At 42.4% G+C, this 20,636-nt stretch overlaps 1 protein-coding gene across 1 annotated transcript in view; it reads right to left on the bottom strand.

The window, feature by feature from the left end:
- The window catches only part of LOC143179047 (neural cell adhesion molecule 2), a 194,571-nt gene extending 191,517 nt beyond the window's left edge, over window positions 1-3,054 (bottom strand). Inside the window, exon 1 of the mRNA XM_076378039.1 lies at window positions 2,426-3,054. Within this exon, the coding sequence (XP_076234154.1) occupies window positions 2,426-2,549 (124 nt within the window). The 5' untranslated portion in view covers window positions 2,550-3,054. The remainder of the gene's footprint in view (window positions 1-2,425) is intronic.
- Window positions 3,055-20,636: the final 17,582 nt, after the last annotated feature.

The raw sequence follows: 20,636 nt of genomic DNA, 5'->3' as shown, positions 1-20,636 counted from the left end.
GAGAACTTCCATGATTTCGGGTCAATTACGGTGGCTACGGCCGATCGATCCGCGGAATCTTTAATTAACCCTTCGATATGCGCACGATGCCACTGGTGAGCTTCGTATTTCATTGCACTGGTGCACGTGAAATTACCGATCGTAAATTGTTTTAAATTTCATTATTTTCATTTAGAAGAAGGAAACGAGAAATTATTATAAGTATGTCAGTGTGTGCAAGGTGATAATTAGTTCGATTGTACAAATAGAACTATTAGGAATATTTAGATCCTGGGTTCTTAAATTGTGTGTTGCCATCCTTAAGGGAGTTGCAAAGTGTTTTCTCAAGAGCATCTATGATTATTTCTAATTATTATTACTTTTATAGAAAATTTCATGGGAGTTGGAATTTACAATACATTCTCTACTATTTATGAATAGCTAATGCTGTTATATGACACTATTGTTAAACTCTACAACATATTACATTATTCTTGTATTGGAGTTTGACGTGGTAACGTGTGCCTCTACATTTCAGTCAATATGGTTTTGTTACTGATACAATTTTATTAATGAAACCATATTCTGATATTTCAAGCTTTCCAAAATTACAATTTCATATATACTAACCCAATAATTCAGTTCTCGGGCGTTCGAACACGCTTCAATACTGCGCATTGGATCACGCTCGAATTCGCTCGAATACGCTCGCATGTCTCAAGCGAAACAAGCACCACGTCGAGGGTTAATCACTATTGTTTTGCGTCGAAGTGACTTGTACTGGTGATTGTGTATACCTTGTTTTTCGGTACACTGTTGAGAGCGTAAATTTTGAACGACTAGTAGTAAAGGATAAGCTGAATTTATGGTGTGCTGACAACTTTTTACGTCCGGTCTGCACTTTACGACGTCGTGTAACAAATTGAGCTTGGATTAACGCGAGCAAAGTTATGCGTTTAGCTGAATAAAGACAAATACGAGGAGGCATGAAAAAGTAACCTCAAAGTGGCAGTGAAAAACTAACATTGCTCAGAAATTATGCTAAAATTCCTGGTGGTGATTAATAACAGAAATGTAAGTATTCTTTTTCTGTTTGTGTATGCTTCGTTAACAAAACCATTTTGAGGTTAAATTCTGACTCTTCGGGTACCAGAAAGGTTAAAGCATTAGAAGAGTTGCGTGCGCTCATTGACAAGCCTTTTCCAGAGGTCACGTGACCAGTGGAAGGTTAACCCAGAACCAGAATTCGAGAATTCCTTACTTATCAGAAATAGAGTGTAACTTAAGTTATTTACTTTAATTTAGAATTGGAAGAATTATCTATCAGCGGAATTTCCATATAAACGAGACACAATTTTAGTATTCAATTTGCCTTCCACTCGATCACAGTTACATCAATATCGATTCGAAACAATTGTTCTATTTTTACCTGTACATTCACCAAGAAAACAGTAGTTCCCCGCAGAATCCTCCAATGCAATAAACCACGTCTATCTCCATGACCGCAACTCACAATAATCTCCCAAAACCTCCGATAAAGACTGATTGAATTTCAACAGAACCGCGTCACTTTTTGCCTTTCCACAACAGTCACCGAATATAGACTATCAATCGCAGTAGAAAATCTATACTCCTTATCGGTTAAGCCATAAACTATCAGTAACGCGACGCGATTGGTCCAAAATTAATTCCTGAACTACTTCAACCAATAAACGTGAAGCACAGAGCGATCACGTGACAAAGCGAGAAGTTTCTAGTAGCATTTTGAAATTACCGCGATCCTATTACCTCCCCCACAATGCAGACCCTTCTCTCGCGGAGTAATCTTAAACAACGACGTCGCGAAGTCACCGTCCTAAAGGCGAACGAAGTCTTACGCAAGAATGGCTGAGATTATCGAGGACGAAGCCGATGGAATATCAAATAAGAAGCAACAATCGAACTCCGTCGTTGGAAAAACGAGAGTGGAGCGAGGCGTTCAGAAGGAACGATGCCTTTGATCGCGAGTGTATTCTATTTGAGGGAGTCACGTTGTCAACCTTGGCTTCACAGAGATTTCAAAGCTTCAAAGCTGATATACTAATAACCAAGATATACCAAAACGAAACAGAGCACGCCGAAACAGTCGCATAATATGGAAAGAAAATTCAGTGAAGCGTGGAAATAGATAAGGTACTCCTCAACAAAAAGTAAATCTCAAATTCTGAACAGTAGAACTTGGTTAACTAGCAAGCTAAGTTGGTTCTTGTATCTAGCTTTCAGCACGCGAAGTTTACGTCAAATCCTGTGCCTATAGGCTTCAGCTCCGTTTGAAAAAATTAGAGTCATTACATGTTTGCAGAAAAAAATTGAACCCCCTTAAACAGGTAGGTTTTCTTTCATACAACGTTGTTTATAAATACTCGTTTACACCTTGTTAGTAGCATAGACGTTCAAGAGTACTCACTGTCTTTCACGCAGAAGGCGCCGATAATCCAGAGTGGGAAGAGCGGCACGATGAACACGTTCCAGTGCCTAGCAGTCGCGTTGCACCGTAGACTCCTCCCGACGTGCAGCCTCAGGTAAATCATGATCGTTCCACGTGAACTCTCCGCGGCTCGATCATAGCAACCGATTGTCGTCGAACAGCATCCGTTCGCCGATCCCCGTCGGCTCCTCGTTCACCGTCTTCCAGTATCCACCGTGTCTCTGACACCCTCACGCATCTTCCCTGTGCACGTACACTACCATGTTCGCGGACGAATCGACACCAAACAATGGGAACCGGCAGGTCACGGTCGAGCACCGTCTGTGAATGAGCAACGGTCGATCCGGAAGCGGATGCTACTCGAAACGGAACACTCGATCACTGGTAACTTGCCTCTTTCCCAGGCACGATATATAATATTTACAAATCACTGTCGATAAGCAACAGCATCACTGTTATCTAAGCACGCGATACCACCTTTGCACGTTTCCCCCGGTTTCTCTGCTCCGATCTTTCGCCCCTTCCTCGTCCCCCAACCGCGCTCGATTTTTTCAAACTTCCTCACTGGAATGGTTTGTCATACCATCACGTCGGTTTTGAAATCGCGGTCCCGTGGGTTTCGACGGCCAAAGGCGAAGCGATTCCGACGGACGAAGGAGAGCGACGTAACGCGCGCCACTCGCACTCGAGCGAGATTTCGCTCGCCTCCCGCACTGTGTATCAGCACCGTGCCGTGCGGTGCACACCGCTGCGCTCAGCTGCCGCGGCCGACGTTGACGTCGCCACTGTCGTGCCCACTACCCCCACTATCGTTATCGCTCCCACTAGATGGACTATCCCCACCGAGGCAACCACATCGGCGGCGCGACACGGCTGGCAGCACCACCACCACCACCACTGCGGGTAGACCAGCTGCCGACGTCGACGTCGTGGATCCTCGCCGTCGTCGCCGACGTCGTTGTCGTCGTCGTCGTGGTCCTCGACGTGCGGCTACGTCGATCGAAAAGAGGCCCTGTTGTACGCGCCCGCGCGCATGCTTTACCTCGCATGCGTATTGAACGCAGCTCTGTCTTCTCCGTTTCGCGTGGTCGTTCGCTCGTGGGTTTGTCTCTGTCCTACCTCGCCGAGCTGCCGCGTGCACCGGCTCAACCTCTTGCACCCTATGTTTGCTTCTCTCGCCTGTTCCAGTAGTAGAACGCGTAGTAGCGTGCTGGTCCGAGGAAAGAAGCCGGTAGATGAATGTAGAGGGTGAGGGGGATTTACGCTGAAGGGGTTGCGCGTGGATGTCGAAGTTTACGCAAGGCGCGTGAGGGTTGAGGGATCGAGTTATGTGGGTATTTGGAGAGGAATTGGAGGAGCTAGATAGGTGAATATGGTTTGAGGATTGGGGGAATGATTCTGTTTAAGTGTTTAGGATAATAGGAAGCACGTGAGAGTGGAGTTTATTGTCGAATGAAGCTAGGTATGGCTCGTAACGTTTTAATTAATATATACTAGATATCGGAGTAAATGAGCTTCATTTCTTTCGGGTGACACTCGTATCTTTGATAACTAAATACTTTAAGTCCCCTGAATTCAGGTCACTTTCATGATGATTTTAAATCTTTTTACAACCACTATTCCGGGGTAAGAGTCATAGCTTCCTTATTAACGAAGAGACTTCAGATTAAAATTTTCAAGCAGGTGGGACCCATAGTGTTCCTCCACTAGGAATAGTTTTCTTCTGCAATAAATCGCTCGAATTGTTCCAAACACATTAGAGGCAGCTTCGCACTTATTTTACAGATGTAGGTCAGAGTTCCATAATACAGACCCAGCCGCTGCCAATTTCGATAACGAATAGGTGAACGGGGCTGGTAGGGCTAATCGCATAAATTACTTCCTTTCTGTTTTCCTTTGATTCAGCCGTATGCTGCCTCTCATTTCTGTGTCTCAGTCTCTAGTTTCCTGCTCCTCCTACGCAGTCTTTTCTTCTGTCATCCCATCGATCACGTTGTTTTCTTTCTGGTAACGGAATCAAGCACCGTGTCTTCGCGAAGAAAGCTTCGGGGCACGAAAGATACAGCAGCAATGTAAACGGAGAATGGAGAGAGGAATAAAAGAAAACGTTGGCCCGAAGGAAGACGGAATTCCTATTAATTCGAAATAAAGCGACATTCTCCCTGGTGACGTTTGAATAGAGGCGCGAATCAGTTCGATTCGGTCAATTATACCGAGAATCGAATGCAAATTCCTCCATGTTTCTCCTCCTTCCTTTCTTTTTAACGACGAACGTCCTCGTTCCGTCGTCGTCCTCCACGCGCACTTGTTTCCGTTCCATCCTCTCCTTTTTTATTTCGTCTTCTCCTTCCTCTGCCTTTATCGGGGCACAAAGGCCCGTCTTTGTGTCGGTGTTCGTGCTCGAATGCAAAACTTTCCAACGAGAGGAGGAGGCAGGGCAAGAGGGCTGGAGGGATGAAGGAGGAAAATATTGAAGAATCATGAATGGAAATGACAAAGGTTCGCGTTTATATTAATGCCAGATATAGCGATGTCCCAGCTCCGCTTCGTTCTGAATAGAACAGCGAAGTCGAGGGTGTTTAATTACAGAGAGAAACAAATTCACCTGTTTCCCTCTGATCTTGCGCGAGGGTTTCCCACCCTTATCCCAGCTCTCCTTGCACCCTCTTCCCCACGTTAATCGCATTTTTGCTCTCAACTTCCGTTTTCCTTGCGTTTTCTTTTTTTCTATAAATTGGTTTGCTTAAGCCGTTCGCTTTGCTCCGTCTCGCTTTTACTTCGTAACGAAGTTTCTTCGCGAAAACTTCGTATTCCTGTGTCTTCTTTTTTCTTTTTCTTTTTGTTTTTTTATTAACAGCAGGACGAAATTTGTCAATGAAGAAACTAATGGAATATGTGCCAAATAGAAAAAAATATCTGTCGATGGAAAAGTTATCGATACAGTCAAAGTTCTGTGGTCTGTGCGGTGGGATAAACGAACACTCTTGATATATCTACGTTCGAAACGACCACCCTTTGCTGTTCTTCCCCTCGAGCGCTGCATTTTTCCGCGGTTCACGGGCTCACACTTTCCTTCGAACTTCGCGACCACCTTTTGCTCCTTTTTCCCGCCCCTTTGACGACACTTTTTCCCTGTCACCCGCTCTATCATTTTTTGCGAGACGCCACACACTGCTCTCCCTTGTTTTCCTTTTCCTGTCGTTTGTTTCTACCCGTGCGCTGGATGAATTATTTCCAACGCTGCTTGGACAAAACTGCTTTTCGAATATGTATTTATTTGCTCCGCTGAAAGACAATGACCCCGTAGAAGTATTTGGTACATTTAGTTTCTCGTATTTTTGAAAGATGTAAAGCCTTGACAGTTTTTTCATGTCGTGAGATCTCATATATTGAAGTTTTCGAAGGACATTCGCTTGTGGAGTTTTAATAGGAATTGGAAAAGATCGATTTTTTCCCTTTTTTTAATAAAGACTACGTGGTTCTAAGGTTTTCGAAAGTACAGGAGAATTTTCATTGAAACAAGAAGCTGGGTAAACAAAAAATAATTGAATTATTGTAAATTTACAGACCTTCGCAGATCAAACATATTTTCCCTCCATTTTTCCAGCCCATATCGAAAATCTGCGAGAGTACAGAGCAGAATTGAAACTCGCGCTTCCGTATACTGTACCCTCGCTCACTCCCCGTTCGTTATTCCAAGCCCTCTCGCCTTGCTGGTCACGTATCTCGAGCGTTTATCGTCGCGCTGATTCACTGTTCCGTCTTCTTCGATTCTCCTCCAGTATATTTATCGTTCCCGCCTCGCTTCATCGTTTCTGAATACCATTCTCGATCCGTGGCTACCGTCCTTTCATTTTCGAAATGCTTTTCGCCTCCCCTATTATCTTGTCGGTTCGCGAGCGCGTAACCATCGGGGTTCGCGGCGATGCTTGCGTTCCGACGCATCTCTGAGCACGTTTCCTTGCGTATACATGAATGCATCCGCGCGATACTGCGCGGATGGAACGCAGGAGGGAAAAGAAGAGCGTATCGGCGGGCGATCGATGGAAACGAAGCTCGTGTGCTCGGCGTAATCATAATATCCCGATGACGGTGGTACTGGCACGAATGTACGGCCAGATGAATGAGTTAATGAGGACGTTGCGTTGAGCGATGAATGCGCCGTCCCCTGGCCTCCTTTCGACGTTTTCTCCCCCTTCGTTGGATGCTGGGGTGCACTTGCTTCGTCAAATATCGCTGCACGGTATTTATGGTACGTCGACGATACATTTTTTTTTTTTTATTGAAAATGCGATTACTTTCGCTAGGAGGATTAATCTGAAACTATGTTAACGATAATGACCCGGTTTCGCCCCGATATACTTCTAAAAACATGGAAACTCGGGTAAAGTCTAGAGTTTGTTGCTCGGGCTATACAAATGCGCAGTGTTTTCGTATGGTTGCGAGGAACAACGCGATGATATAGTAGTTTAATTATTCTAACACGTTTTTTAAATGAGGCTCGACTGAGCATGACGTTGCTTTTGCATTTGCAGGGTGACTGGGCGATGAAACTGCCACGATTTGGTCGTGCTTTTGTATTTTTTCGATAAACTGCATAGTGACTTGCTGTTCCTGTTGCGACAATGGTAAGTACGAATAGTAAAGAAGTCACATTTCCATTGAAATTATTTACTTCAGTAATTATTGTTAAAGTGATAGTTCGATTTAGTTCAGTGTAGTTTAATTTATTGATATTTCAGTTTAGTGGGTAATGTTGATTCATGCTTACAATCTAGTATACATATAAAATGACAATACTTTAAAAAATAATTTTCTCAGAAAAAAATGTGTTCTGAAGGATAAGGTACCCGACATCCTTTAATGTACTTTTACAAATTGAAGGAAATACTGAAAGGAAACTGTTCCCCGTTAAGGTTGCTTAAACTCTTAGGGAATCAATCGACTTTTATGCTAAACGAAAAGTTTGAGGAATTCAGTGGATTGTATTCATTGGGATCAGCATGGTTAGGGGAGAAAGGATTTGCTTTAATTTTGACTATGGAGTCGCATTTGCATCACGATTCGCGCAACTACGGGCAAAAAGCACGCAATTACTGAGAGTGAAACACACTGATCTTTCTCCATTTTTGCTTGGCCTTTCTTTCGTTCCTGTTCCATCTTCCGCCGTTTTTCTCGGGAATCTAATATCGCTGTGATTTCCCGCTTCTCCTCGCCTTTTATTTTCCCTCTCAACGTGACTCATCCAGCAATCCGAATTCCAGCGTTTACGTTCGTAGAAAAGAAAATTTGAAATTCGATGAAACAGAAGGACGAAGCTGGAGAATTCTATCATCTTCGGACATTCCGTTTCATTTGTTTCTAATATTTTTAGCGTTTTCCGATTTTCCTGGCTCTCCCTCTGACCTTGATACGTTTATCTGCTATAAATTTTGCATCAAAGAGAGGAGAGATGGGAGAAGAGCAGATGGCCGCCGATGAAAAAGGAAATGTTCGCGTAGCGACGGGAAGAGAGGAGAATTCGCGAGAGTTTTGAAATTGCACGCATCGAACGTCGACGCAGGTAAAAGCGTCATAAAAAGAAGAAAGAGTGGGTGGAGGGTTAAACATGACATGTGTTTCTGTTCGATAACCTCCGCCGATCGGCTGTCCTAAATTTTTATATGACCATCTCTCTGCGCCCCTTTCTATCTGCGACCCTCTTTTTGCCGCCCTTTTATCTTGCGTTTTCCGTGCGCCAGGAATTTTATCGACAAAGAATTCTCTAGCCAGAAGGGACGCTTGCAGATAAATAGAGGATCGCGAAAAACAAGCAGCTCGACACTAAGGATTTTTCTACGTTAGAACGTATCGCGAAAGGATCGGCCGAGCGTAAAAATAATTTTCGAAATGGCGTGTCACATTTTTGGGATTTCCATGAATTTCGATCGCAGCAGCGGCTACGTATTTCGAAATGATATTCACTCGTTCGCGTTATGGTTTAAACATTCTACTCGGTCTCTTCTCTTTTGTTCCTCACCCGGTCCCGTTTCGCCGACTCGCTCTCGTCGCGGAACTTAAACCGTAACTCATGCATATAAAAAGTGCTTTAGCGGAAAAAAGCAAGGCTGGTGGAACGAGTTCGCTCCGTTTCCGGTATTTCCCTCCATTTACATTTTACTATTATTTCAACGTCAACAGGATTAAAAGGGGCACCGTTGAAAAGGAGAGACGCGGTAAATAAAACTAATTCCTTTGGGAAACGCGAATTTCTAGCGGCCGAAGAGGCGCCAACGATGGGACGGTAATTTGAATTTGAAAACGGGTTGATTCTTTCCGCGTTTTCGCGTCGACCTGCCGCGACGGAAGAATGCGGTCTGTGCGTTAGAGATCCTCTGCTCGTTACAATAATTATGTTGTTTGTTATCGCTGTCAAGGCTGGAGGGATTTTCATATACATTAGCATATTTGTGGCAACGCATCTCTTTTGAGGGAACTGTGGTTTATTACATATCTGTTGTAAGGGTTGCATTCATATGGAAAAATTAGCTTTTCTTACTCTTTAGAGAATTTTCACAAAAATAGCCAAATTCTCAAATTCTCAAATATTCAAATATTCAAATATTCAAATATTCAAATATTCAAATATTCAAATATTCAAATATTCAAATATTTAACTATTCAAGTATTCAAATGTTCTATTATTCTTTCAAATTTAAAATAAAGTCCATATAATTTCCAAATAAGTAAAATAGTTCCAAGTTCCCCGAAGCCAAGTAACTCAATCAACGTGAACACAGCTTAACCCCTTAGCAAGAAGCCAAACTACCAATCCTACCCTTACAACTTTCAAAAAAAGGGGATTCACCTGAAATTAGTAGAGGTCATTCTCCGAAAGAAAATTTTTCCCGGGTAAACAATCCCAAGGGACAGCGCGTAACACGATCCTCCATGATGATGTACCGTTCACGAGGACACGTATAGTCTTATCCTCCAAAAAAGGAGGGAAAAAAAGAAGAAAAAAATTGAAGGTGAACGTGAGCGTAATACCTGTGCTACGCCAACGTTTCGTCGTCTTCCTTTCGCGTGAGGATTCAGTCGAAAAACGACGCTCAGTGACGGTGGCTCGCAGGACGTCCAAGGGATGATCCGAAGGACGAAATTGGTCTTAGCCGCGCGTACATGGGCAGATTTGTCTGTATACATCGGCGTTGATGCGCTCTCGAGCTTCATCCCCAACGTTCCCCGACCCGAAACCCTTTCTGGTAATCTCTCGGAAAAATCGTGGAAAATGCGAGCTCGCCTTCGGTGGAGGGACTAATCGAAATTGAATGCACGATTCAGTCGGGAAATTATTTGCACTGCCCGAAGGTAGCAGGATTATCGCTCTATTTTCGATATTTAAGCGCGTCGAGCGATAGTTTCGCGCAGGTAGAGGTAGTTTCGGTGAAAGATGCTCTTTCGTATTTCTCAGAGAGCGATTTACTTTTAAGGGGGTCTGCTTCAGAGGGTAGACTCTGCTATAGGACGTTGTTTATTCATTAATGCCGGAATTGTATACCAAAAATAAACTATTGAAGGTGTCGACGTGACGTTAAATTTTAAGTGAATGGCTTTGGAGAACGTTTGCTCCTTCAATTTGCTGGTTAAAATACAAGACGATTTTCGCTTTTAATTATACATAGTAACCTTAATTGAATTTGATTAAAGAGGAGGAGGGAGGAGCGTGAACGTGATTAGCGAAGCAGTATGAAACGTTGCTAAGGGTGTTAAGTTTTTGTGTTTCAAGAAGAAAGTAATACCAATAGGATGAATAATGCGTTTCCCTAGATTCTGGTGTGAAAAGAGAAAATAGTGTGGGATATCGGTTCTTGGAATGCTAGAGGTACATATTTTTGATATATGTACGTATGTATATTTCGTACGTCCGAATAAATTCACCTGGGGGCTCGAGCGAAAATGCGTCGAATTTAATAACACGTGTTCGGGAATGTATGAAAACTCGAATAATTGAATGTTGGGTTCGACGTAATTCCAATGCAAAGCGGTCTCTGGATATTACGCTAGTGCACTGGTTGCCCCTTTATAAATACAATTTTATATAGGACTTTGAGACGTGGAAATACAGGGTAAATACGTGATAAAATGTTTACGTTTTGACAGGAAAAATTATGGAGTGTTTGTGTTCGTTGTGTCTTTGGCAGGAATAAATGACCATTGCGAGCTTCTTCCACTCGCTTTTACGATGAAAAGGAACGTAGTCAAGAGAAAGTGTAACGTAAGAGTAACGTAAAGTTCCCCATAAATGCTTAGAAAACTTGGAGATACAAGTATTATCAGGTGAATAGTATTGAAGGATAAAAGAAGTCCCAGTTTCTGAGCTATTCACATAACATCTTGCATTAGAAAAGGTAGTGACTCTGAAAAACTCCAGTTACTTTCAAACTAAATTACTTTCCTCCATTTATCTACTAACATATAACTAATACACTTATAAACGATAATATTTTCCACAATATTTCTGCAACACACATATCGACTGAAATATTCTTATTCCTTGATTAATCTTGGCAACAAATTACGAAGATTCGGTGTCGCTCCAAGAAAGGATCGGAAAGGAAACGGAAAGTTCACGTTCATACATTTCGCAGGCGTATTCTCGAGAGGGTGGCAGAACAGGAAAGTCCTCGAGGCACTCGAAGGCTATCAGAACTTCCAATGATTCCGAGATTCGAATAACATCGAGGACGGCGCGAAGTTTCAGAATGCTTGACTCGATGAAAAACTTGTCGGGAGGGTGTTCTGAATAGCGGTCATTAGGGGTGAAACGGCTTGTCGCGCACAGAGCAGAGACCACCGTTGTGTTCAGCCATTCCTTGAGGAGATTCGCGCCTCCCTGAGGAATTCTTGACGAATCCGCGCCCGTATTTCGGTCAGGGGGCACGGGGACACGTGCTTTTCTGCGATTAACTCTCGTCGCTGTAGAATTGCCGGCATCCATGGTAAATTCGAGTCGTAAATTCTCCGACGTCGCTCTCGAATCGGAATGCATTAGCGTGGCTTTTCATTTCCGTGACGTGAGCGCTGCAATATTAATATCAATATTCTCCTCTTCACTCCCCCAGAATGAAATTCAGTCGTCGTTGCAGCGTTCTAATTGTTTATACATCGACCGATAGAATTTCTCGGTGTTCCGGCTCTCGCGGAATCGAAATTATGGAACATTGCAATACATAAATATTTTTTTTAATTAGGAATAATTAAATACTTTATTGATATAATTATAATTATAGTTGTATTATTCAAGTAGCTGAGGCTTAGCAAATTCTGGATGATTCAATGAGATTATCAATATTTATACAAAAATGGTTATTAATGAACATTTTGAGGAGAAGGTGGGAGGTTATTTTTCCGACAGCGTGAATTGAAACAGTCTTTAAGTTTGAAACGAGGAGACTATGTGCTGATATAATAGAACAGAATTTACGACGCGAGTGCCTCATAAATTTTAGGTGTAAACAATCCTTACCTCGAGAATGTAGCCCCTCCCCTGCTCTTCCTAACACCTCCTATTTGTTGTCTATTCGAAGTCTGAATGTCCTTCGTAGGACAACTGCTGCCTCAGTATTATTTTGACCGCGGTCGCGTTATGATCTGCCTTCGAAAACATATCTCACATTTTGGTATCAGAGTCGATGTGTGTTGAATGTTCGAATTCGATATTCTTTAGTGTATCAATGTTAGTGTGCCTTGTGTGTAGTGCTATAGCAATAAAATATTTGAATCGAAATTAAAGGTGAATAAATTTTGTTACAGTGGTTGACTGAAAATGTTGTACATCACAGTGATAAATGTTTGGCGCTCGTTTTCAATAGTGGACCTCTGCTAACTTCCTGCTGGATTTCTACGGACTACGAAGTAGTGAGTGAATTCGCAAAATTTGTTAAACAACTTACCATATTCGTCTATCAACTTTTATGTAATATTCGCGAGCCAAGGAACCATTCCTCGATTTCAAACGAAAAGAAGACAGTTTAATGCTGATTGTTAGTCAATGCTATAGTACCGTAAGTGTGCTCATTTGAGTAGCACGCTGCCTTTGGTTGCATGACTAATTACTGCACTGGGAATAATTGCCTTCAGGTTATGAACAATTGTCTTAATCGCTTTCGGGGGCAACGTTCCGATTAGTTCTCGCGTTTCTGTTAATAACGATTCCCTGAGCTTAAGAAATATTATCCCGCGTGTGAGTGAACGTCTTGCCGAAACGCAATAATTAATTTGTCTAAACGTTTTCGCCGACGAAGCGTTAATCGCGTCTTACTCGCGAAATTCTCCCTCTTTCGCAAGACGCTCTCGTGAATTATCGTACTATAAATCTGAACAATAAGTTGTTACGAGAAAACGTACTTTATCTTCTCCGTCGAGGTGTGGGGGAAAAAATGTATGAATTATTAGAAATGGCGAACCGTTTCGAGGAATTGATACGGGGAACGCGGCCAGCGACGTCGAAGAATCACGTGAAGAGGGGGAGAGTGCGCTTTCCGTGAAAAACGATGCAGCAACGTAGTGTCAGTGCTAACAATAAATCTAGGAAAATATTACGTAAATGTGAGCCATATCATACCTGTGACACTGAGAAACGATATATTTCGTTTCTCGAAAGTCGGGACAATCTTCCAGTCGATCCAAATCGAGGGATTCTAGAGTCTGAAGAAACAATCTACTAATGAGTATGATTCTTCTCGTTTTGATTTTGCAGAAGTAATTTGACAAAATTAATCTACGTTTTTTCCTTTCTCTTTGGTTTTCAATGAATTCCATGACAATTTTCATTTAATTAATTTAGCTCCCTCTTGTCCACTGTTCAAATAAGTATGGTATGAATATATATTCCAATTAATTTCTGTTCCATAAAGTGCAGTAAAATGGATTTTTATACTATCCTACACTTTGAGTAACGTTAATAAAAGCCAGTGAATTTCATATAGAGTTTTTGCCACGAGAGTATTAAAAATTAAATAGTTTGCAAGATCTAATAAAGTGAAATTTGTTTGTCTTCCGTACCCTGAATTTCAGAGAACCTCGTGGTTGTGGAAGCGAAATCTTTTTCTCTGTTCTGTATACAAATTCTTCTAGCCGCCTTCTTTCTCTGGTATTTGAAAAAAATTCTATCGCTGCAAAACTCGCACTCTATGGTAGAAATCCTTTCGCTGGACTCCCTCTCGTCCTTCACAATCATTTGCCTATGAGAATTATTTGCTTACACGAATATTGCCTTAACCGTAGAATTGCAGGTTATGGCGGGTCGCACGCTGCATTCCGTACCTAAACGATAATAACACGCGCTGCATATGCGCCTCGGGAGACATTCTAGCCCGATGCATACGCGATGAAATGCCCGCGAGCAGACAATGCGTATCGTTGGAGCCGTCAATGAGACCCACAGAATCTCGTTAGTCCACTGTTTCTTCTTTTTTCCCAAGCAACCCCCGCCGGGGTCCCAATGGAACGATGCACGTATAAAATTCACTATACACTTTTTCATCTCCATTTCGAATCGCGCCAGTCATTAGCGAGAAATTTAGTTACTTCAAGCGTAGAAACGTTTCGTTGAAAACAGCGCTCTTTGATACAGTTCTCCACCCTCTCGCGAATCAAATTTGTCTAATTGGAGATCCTATTATACGAGAAGTCCAGTTCCAACCTTTCGCGAAAAAATATTGTGTATTTAATTACGGTGCGTTTACGAAGCACACGGGGCGTGCAGAGTTTACTGAAAACATGGAAATTTTGCGTCACACTTGCAAAAAGATTTCTTCTTAATTAGATAACGCGGTAACTATTCACCGAGTTGTCGCATTGTTCGCGTACTTGACGCGCCAGCTACTATGTACGTTTCAGAGTTGCAAACGTCGCGTCAAGTTCTTCCCCTCTTTCGTCGAAACGAGTGCAACCTCCGACAATTTACGGCGCTCGCGTTCCCCAAATGTCGCGCAGCTATCGCCTACTTTAAAGGTGATGCAATTTCGCAGCGGTTGAATTTTGGCGTTGTCGCGAGTGGCAGGCGCGGAAGAAAAACTTGGCTATTTAATGCACTAAATTATAATAATAACCAAGGCTGCGGGGGTGGAGTGTAGTTTCTCGCGCTAGAGAATCCTTGCTACTCGCTCCGCGACGGCTGACGAATCGCGTGCATTTTTAACGTTTCATGAATTACGTATTATACGCGAGAACGCGTCGGCCCGTGATGAATATTTATGCAATTAAAACCGTTGTTTATCGCCGGGCGACGTAAATAATAAAGATCGGCAGGTACGTCGAGGGAGTGTGATGGAATTGTATATAATTCACGGACGTAAATGACTGATCCATTGCTACAAAGATAGGCAACAAAATTATCTCGAGAATCTCGTGTATCTGTGAAAGCCCAAGGAACGATTGTGAGTCGAAGTGTTATTAAATAGTTCCACGGACGAGAAAAGTCGTTCTCATTTCCTTGGCAAGTTCGACGGGGATTTAAGCGGAAAAGCAACCCCGAATTTAGTTTAACTTGGCCGTGTTGCAGCGCCGCTTTCTTTTCGCTTTAATAATTTCGCGCTGCAGCAGGAAATTTTTAATTATACTTTCGCCAAGATTCTTTCCGAGTAAATCCACGTTTTAGCTCGTGTTACACGCGTTTTTGTAACGCCGCACAACTTGTAAGCCTGCATTCAAAGAAGCCAGGAAAGTTCGCGCAGAGTTTATTAGGAGGCTTACGGCTTTCGCCTGTAACTTTTCTTCGCGGGAAATTATGAGAACGTGTACCTTTTGCGGGGAATATTATCTTTTACGAAGTTGGACGACGAACCCTTTCGTTGCCTAGTCAGAATAAGCGAGTTTAGAAACCTTTTAATCTTTTTTCGAGGTTCTTCAGAATTATTTCAAAGCGAGCAATCACAATAGTGAGGATTTCAATTGAAATTCGTTAGTAGTGGACTTAGAAGTTGGTGATAATTTCAGATTTTGTCTAAGATGAATTCGATAAAATGTCCTTCCTTCTACCCTTCACTTTTAGTGAATGCATTTTAGTGGATGCCTGAAAAGTGCAATGCACGTGTGCCAAATGCTGCAAGGTGCAATATAACAATTTCTGTGCAGAAACTCGTTCTAATATAGGTACAATAAACATATCGAAAGTCTATTCAGAATTTTGAGTTCACTTCATAGGGGTTGTGTTGTTGATTTATCTTATTAAATGTTTTCGAAGCGTTAGAAAAATAAGGGATACGTATTCGCTAAAATGGAAGCTTAAGCGCAGGTGCTCCTACGCGATTCTTTTGGTAGAGTGGGTTCCCTCGTACAGGAAGGTGGCGCGACACCGATTTCCGGTGAGACAGATTGCGGGGGAGCGTGACACGGCGTGCAGGGCGTAATGCGCGTTTGAAATTCAAAGGCGAGGCTCGTTGCACGCAGACACGCGATCGATTGTGGAATCAAAGAAATGTCGCGCATATCACACGTGTTGCGGGTGGAATTACGAGTTGCATTATGTGTGCAACAGTCGTGAACGAATTCTGGTTGAAATAGAAGAGGGACTTGTGAAAGTAAAACGTCTCGATTTTTTATTTGAGACTTTAGAATTATTCTATCATCAGTTTTTAGTAGAAAATCATTCGTACTAGTATTAAATAATTACTATAGTAGTATCCAAGGGAAAATGTATTAATTTTTGAAATTTGTTATAACATTTAGCCATAGCAGTATGTAGAACCATATATTTAAATTAAATTTAATTCAGCAGAATTTCATATAAAATTATATTGAGTTACTGGAGACAATTTTACCGTACCAAAAATTATTTCTGAAAATGAAGCACCGTGAACATTTATTGAAATAATATATTATAAAAAATGCTTCCAGATCTGACATATTTCAAGTAACACCGATCATCTTTGATCTCTATGAACACACGAAGTCTCGTGAAAATCAATTTCCCTATGCATCGAACTTCAAAATGGTCTCCCGAAGACGAAGCAAGAATTTCGACTTATTTTCGGAAGGAATAGTTTCTATATAGAAATCGCTGGAGGGAGATGTTCGTCAATGTTTATACTTGCTCGGAGTTGAAGGAAACGTATCATCCGCTTCGACGGAGTTTCCTCTCTTTACTTTCCGCCAGGAGTCGTTATGGTCCCTCCTCCCGAGGAAGAGGAAGCATAGTTTCGGAAGTTCGCCCGTGAGGAACGTCGTCGACTAGAATAACAGTTTTTGCGAGCTAGCACCATTGTAATTTTTCCTCATTGTGCTGAATTAGGGGCTTGTAGCGTGTGTGTATCGCTGCGGTCCGACGTGTTGACGGCGCACCAAGTGACCCCTCGGTATTTTATTAAGCCCGAGCGGTTCCGGTTTGCATTTTGCACAAACGTGGATGAACGCTGCCGGTTTGTTATCCTGTAAATTGTGGCGACGCAACACCTCGGTGAAAATACTGAATACACTCGTCCATCACATTAGGAAATATTTCGTTTCTCGGTGTTTAATTAGTGGTCAATGTGGAAGCATTTTTAAACACTGAAAATGAAAATTAGTAAACAGTGAGAAGTTTGTTTTCTGAATCCGCCTGTAGATGGACTGATCATTTTAGACTTACAGCTCGATTTCCAGTCTCCAACAAAAATTTCAATTTCTGTCTAAAAAAGGTTCAAGTCCCTAACGTTGAGACACTCGCGATGCATGCGTTAGTTTCGCAAAACTTTCGAAAACGAAGGTGGCCACGTGGTCCAGCATTGCTATTATCCGCAATTGGGCAGGAAGCCAATAATGTTTCGGTACTGAAATGCAGTGAACTTTCGAGCAGGTTCAGGATTTCAATTCGAGGACGTTCTCATGCGTTCGTGGAGGCGGCGAACGAGTGCGAAACAATGTGATTGTTGCGTGGTTGTTTCTCTGCTCAGCATCGGTCTGTCCTGACCCACTTCCGAATTTACACGTACGTAACTGAATTCACGTTCAATAATTTTAAATGTAGGCATCGTGCTGAACAGAATTATTACACGCTACATACCGACTATGCAAGCGGCTAGTTCGCGAATCGCTCGTTCCACTGAATGTGTATTATACATATTTCGCGTATTTCCCCATGAATATACCCACGATGACTAAACAAGACAAAAGGTCGGCTTTCGCCTATTCAGCATATCTCGATTCAGATTTACCTGTCTGTCCTCTCGAGCGTTATTCTTTCTGTTATAGGAATACCTCGATGTAGTAATCTTTATTCCCTTGTTTTACGTTACATTAGGCATTTAATGCAGTCTGTACACATATTCCTTGCGTGGAAGGAGGAATGTTAAAGAGAATTGCTCGCTCCTTTAAGTCTTTTGTATAAGTATGTAAAACATTTGCGTGCAAGAACATACAAAGTCAAATAGGGCTTAAGGACAGAAACTATGCGAATGTAATAATAGGTCATGTTGCTTTGGATTAAGGATATACAAGAGATGGGATTCGGTGCCTTTCTGGTTCTGTGTTCTGCACCAGGGATTAATAATACGTATAATCGATCCTTTGTTCGTGCGTAGTAATGAATACGAATCTCCTATTCCATCGACCACTATTTGATGAGAAAACTGTTTCCAACCGACGGTAATATGCTAAATTAATTTTGAATTCACTATTTGTTTTGTATTCGTGTATCCGTGTGTGCCCCGTTTAACTGTTCTGTCGTCTGTTTTTAACATTCTCTTTGTTTTGTAAAATTTTGAACAATTTATATTCGTAACTGCGAATCAACTCATCATATTTCCATTTTCCGAAAACGACATGTCCTTTTTTGCAATATTTCAATGGAAAAGTAATTAAGTTAGTCGCTTTATGTTTTTGATATTGAAACTGCTGTTTTAGACTTTTGGGAATTTTACATCTTGAAAAAATTACATCGCAGTGCTACCTAATTTCATGAAATTTTCTTTTTTGTAGGTTTTCTCATTTTAGAGGTCGAGTCTTCTATTTCCCATTCACTGCTTTTTCCTATTTCAGCAAGAACAAAGCACGATTAATAACAGCGATTGACTATAGTCGAATTACAAAGTTCACGGCGCCACTGGCGTTCCAATGGTAAACACCGAATCGCAACTGTGTGTTTGTCAGTCGAGGCGAAAATTGACCCGTTTCCTGTTGCCCAGTTACCCGTGTCTCCGTTACTTTGTACGAGGCCTACTATTCGCAGTAAAACACTCCCATCACGTGTGTGAATTAATAAACAAATGCAGTTGAATTATTTTAACGATTCCAATTCGCGCTCCAAATTTATTAAAAGTAGGTCAGCAGAAAATTGTTAAACTCGTATCACGAGTACTTCGAAAAGGGTTTTCAGTAGAACTTCAAAAAAGAACAAATATTGTATATTATTAAAGGTAAAAAAGTATCTTGCACTCTACCCATCTGTGGGTATTTATTTTTTACATATTGTTAGTAAAATCGATAATGCATCGTTGGTAACAACGCAGAATATCTTTTCAAAATATTCAAAATTAAAACTGTGAAATGTGACTGACTCGGGACTCTCATTCTACTGACTTTTCTGTATCTATCTTGGGACTTATTCTACTGGATTTGCTGTGTCTGACCAGACTAATGCACGTCGGCAGTAGAACAAGTCCCAAGTCAGACACATTTGACTCGAACCATAGACGTTTTTCCAACAATTAATAACTCTCGAATGAAGCCCCAAGCCCGTCATTCTTAAATTTCATTCTATTTTACCATATAGAATTACCCTAAAAATTCCTGACACTTGTCAAGCACTCTGTCTACCAAATCCGCTCGTCAGACATTCGCAACAAGAAATAAGCAGCACACATCTTGCTAATTCTCCCAAGCACAGAATTTCGTTCGTCTGGTTCCCCTCAGAACGCGTTAATTTCATAACGAATCCATGGCAGGGGACTCGAGACTTCCAGCTCGTTTAATTTCTCCTTAACCGCTGGAATCGTGGTCTCCTCTCTGATACGAGTTTTTCACGCGACTCTGGTCCCACTGTTTCGTCGGCGGCGGCTCGCAGGGCGGAAAGCTTGCACGGGAAACATGGCGAGGAAGCTCTAGGGCGACGAGGGGGGAGAGCAGCGAACGAGATATCCGCGAGACGCTCCCCGATGTGACGTTCCTGAAATTAGCTTTTTACGATGGCTGGATGTGGACGGGCGAGACGGACAAAGAACGAGCGCAAGGAAGTTCTGGGAGAAGAATGGAATCCTCGGACGGACGAAGGAAAATGTTAGCAGTCGTCGGCTGCGTTCTTCGTCCTCTTCACCTTGCCCTGCGTTTTTCCCCGCTGCTGTGGCCTACTCATATTTCTTCCGTTTCCACCTACATCTTGACTTCGTGCCGCTGCCGTTTCCCAATGCTGCCCGTTGTCCCCGCCCCGCCTTTCCTTATTTTTCCTTCGATGTTTTCCACTGTCTCGCCTGCTCCAACACCCCTCCCTATCGCGTTATTTCATTCTACCTCCGCGTGTTTTGTCTCGCCGGTCATTTGCGCCTTTCTTCGCGCACGCCTTTTTCTCTCCACCATTCTCGGCACTCGACTTCACTCGTTTCGTTCCACCACGCTTCTTCCACAACTCCGCCGTTTGGATCGCGTTCCAACCACACCGATTCGTATCGCGCGGGCAGGTTATTAACACTGGAGTGGGTCGTTGAACGTTTGCACAGCAATTTTACGAGCAGGGTAGAACCTGGTCCGCTGCCTCGCGTTTCCGCGCGTTCTCCAGTTGATTAGTCATTATTTCCATGGTGGCGTGGGATAATAAAATGCTTGGGGAATGGAGGCAGTCTGTGTCTTGGGCTTGGGAGGGTTCGTGAAGCAGGAAATGTGAAGGTTTCGGTTCGGTTCGGTTTGATTTGAAGGTATGGTGCTATTTCGATGTATGGTCGAGGGAGTTATGTGGTTTCATTTTGTGTGGTTTCTGTTTTTAAGATCGCAAATTCCTGTTGCTATGGTTGTAAATGCTTCCGAGTGGAGATTCAGAAGCGTAGTAAATAGGGATGCCTTAGAGTTTTGAAGGATTTTGACTAAGAAAGTTTGAAAATGTACCTACATCGCTCTTATTATATGATCCATTCAAGTTTCGTCTGCTTGAATCATAGATTCCATTAAGTCCCATGAAGACAGCTGTCACTCATCTCAATGCCTTCGACACCCGCTGACAAACTCGAAGAGTCCATTAGCC

Source organism: Calliopsis andreniformis, chromosome 5, assembly GCF_051401765.1.
Source record: "Calliopsis andreniformis isolate RMS-2024a chromosome 5, iyCalAndr_principal, whole genome shotgun sequence".
Classification (NCBI taxonomy): Eukaryota; Metazoa; Arthropoda; class Insecta; order Hymenoptera; family Andrenidae; genus Calliopsis; species Calliopsis andreniformis.
Note: the sequence above shows the minus strand (reverse complement) of the source record. Positions and strands in the feature narration are given on the sequence as shown.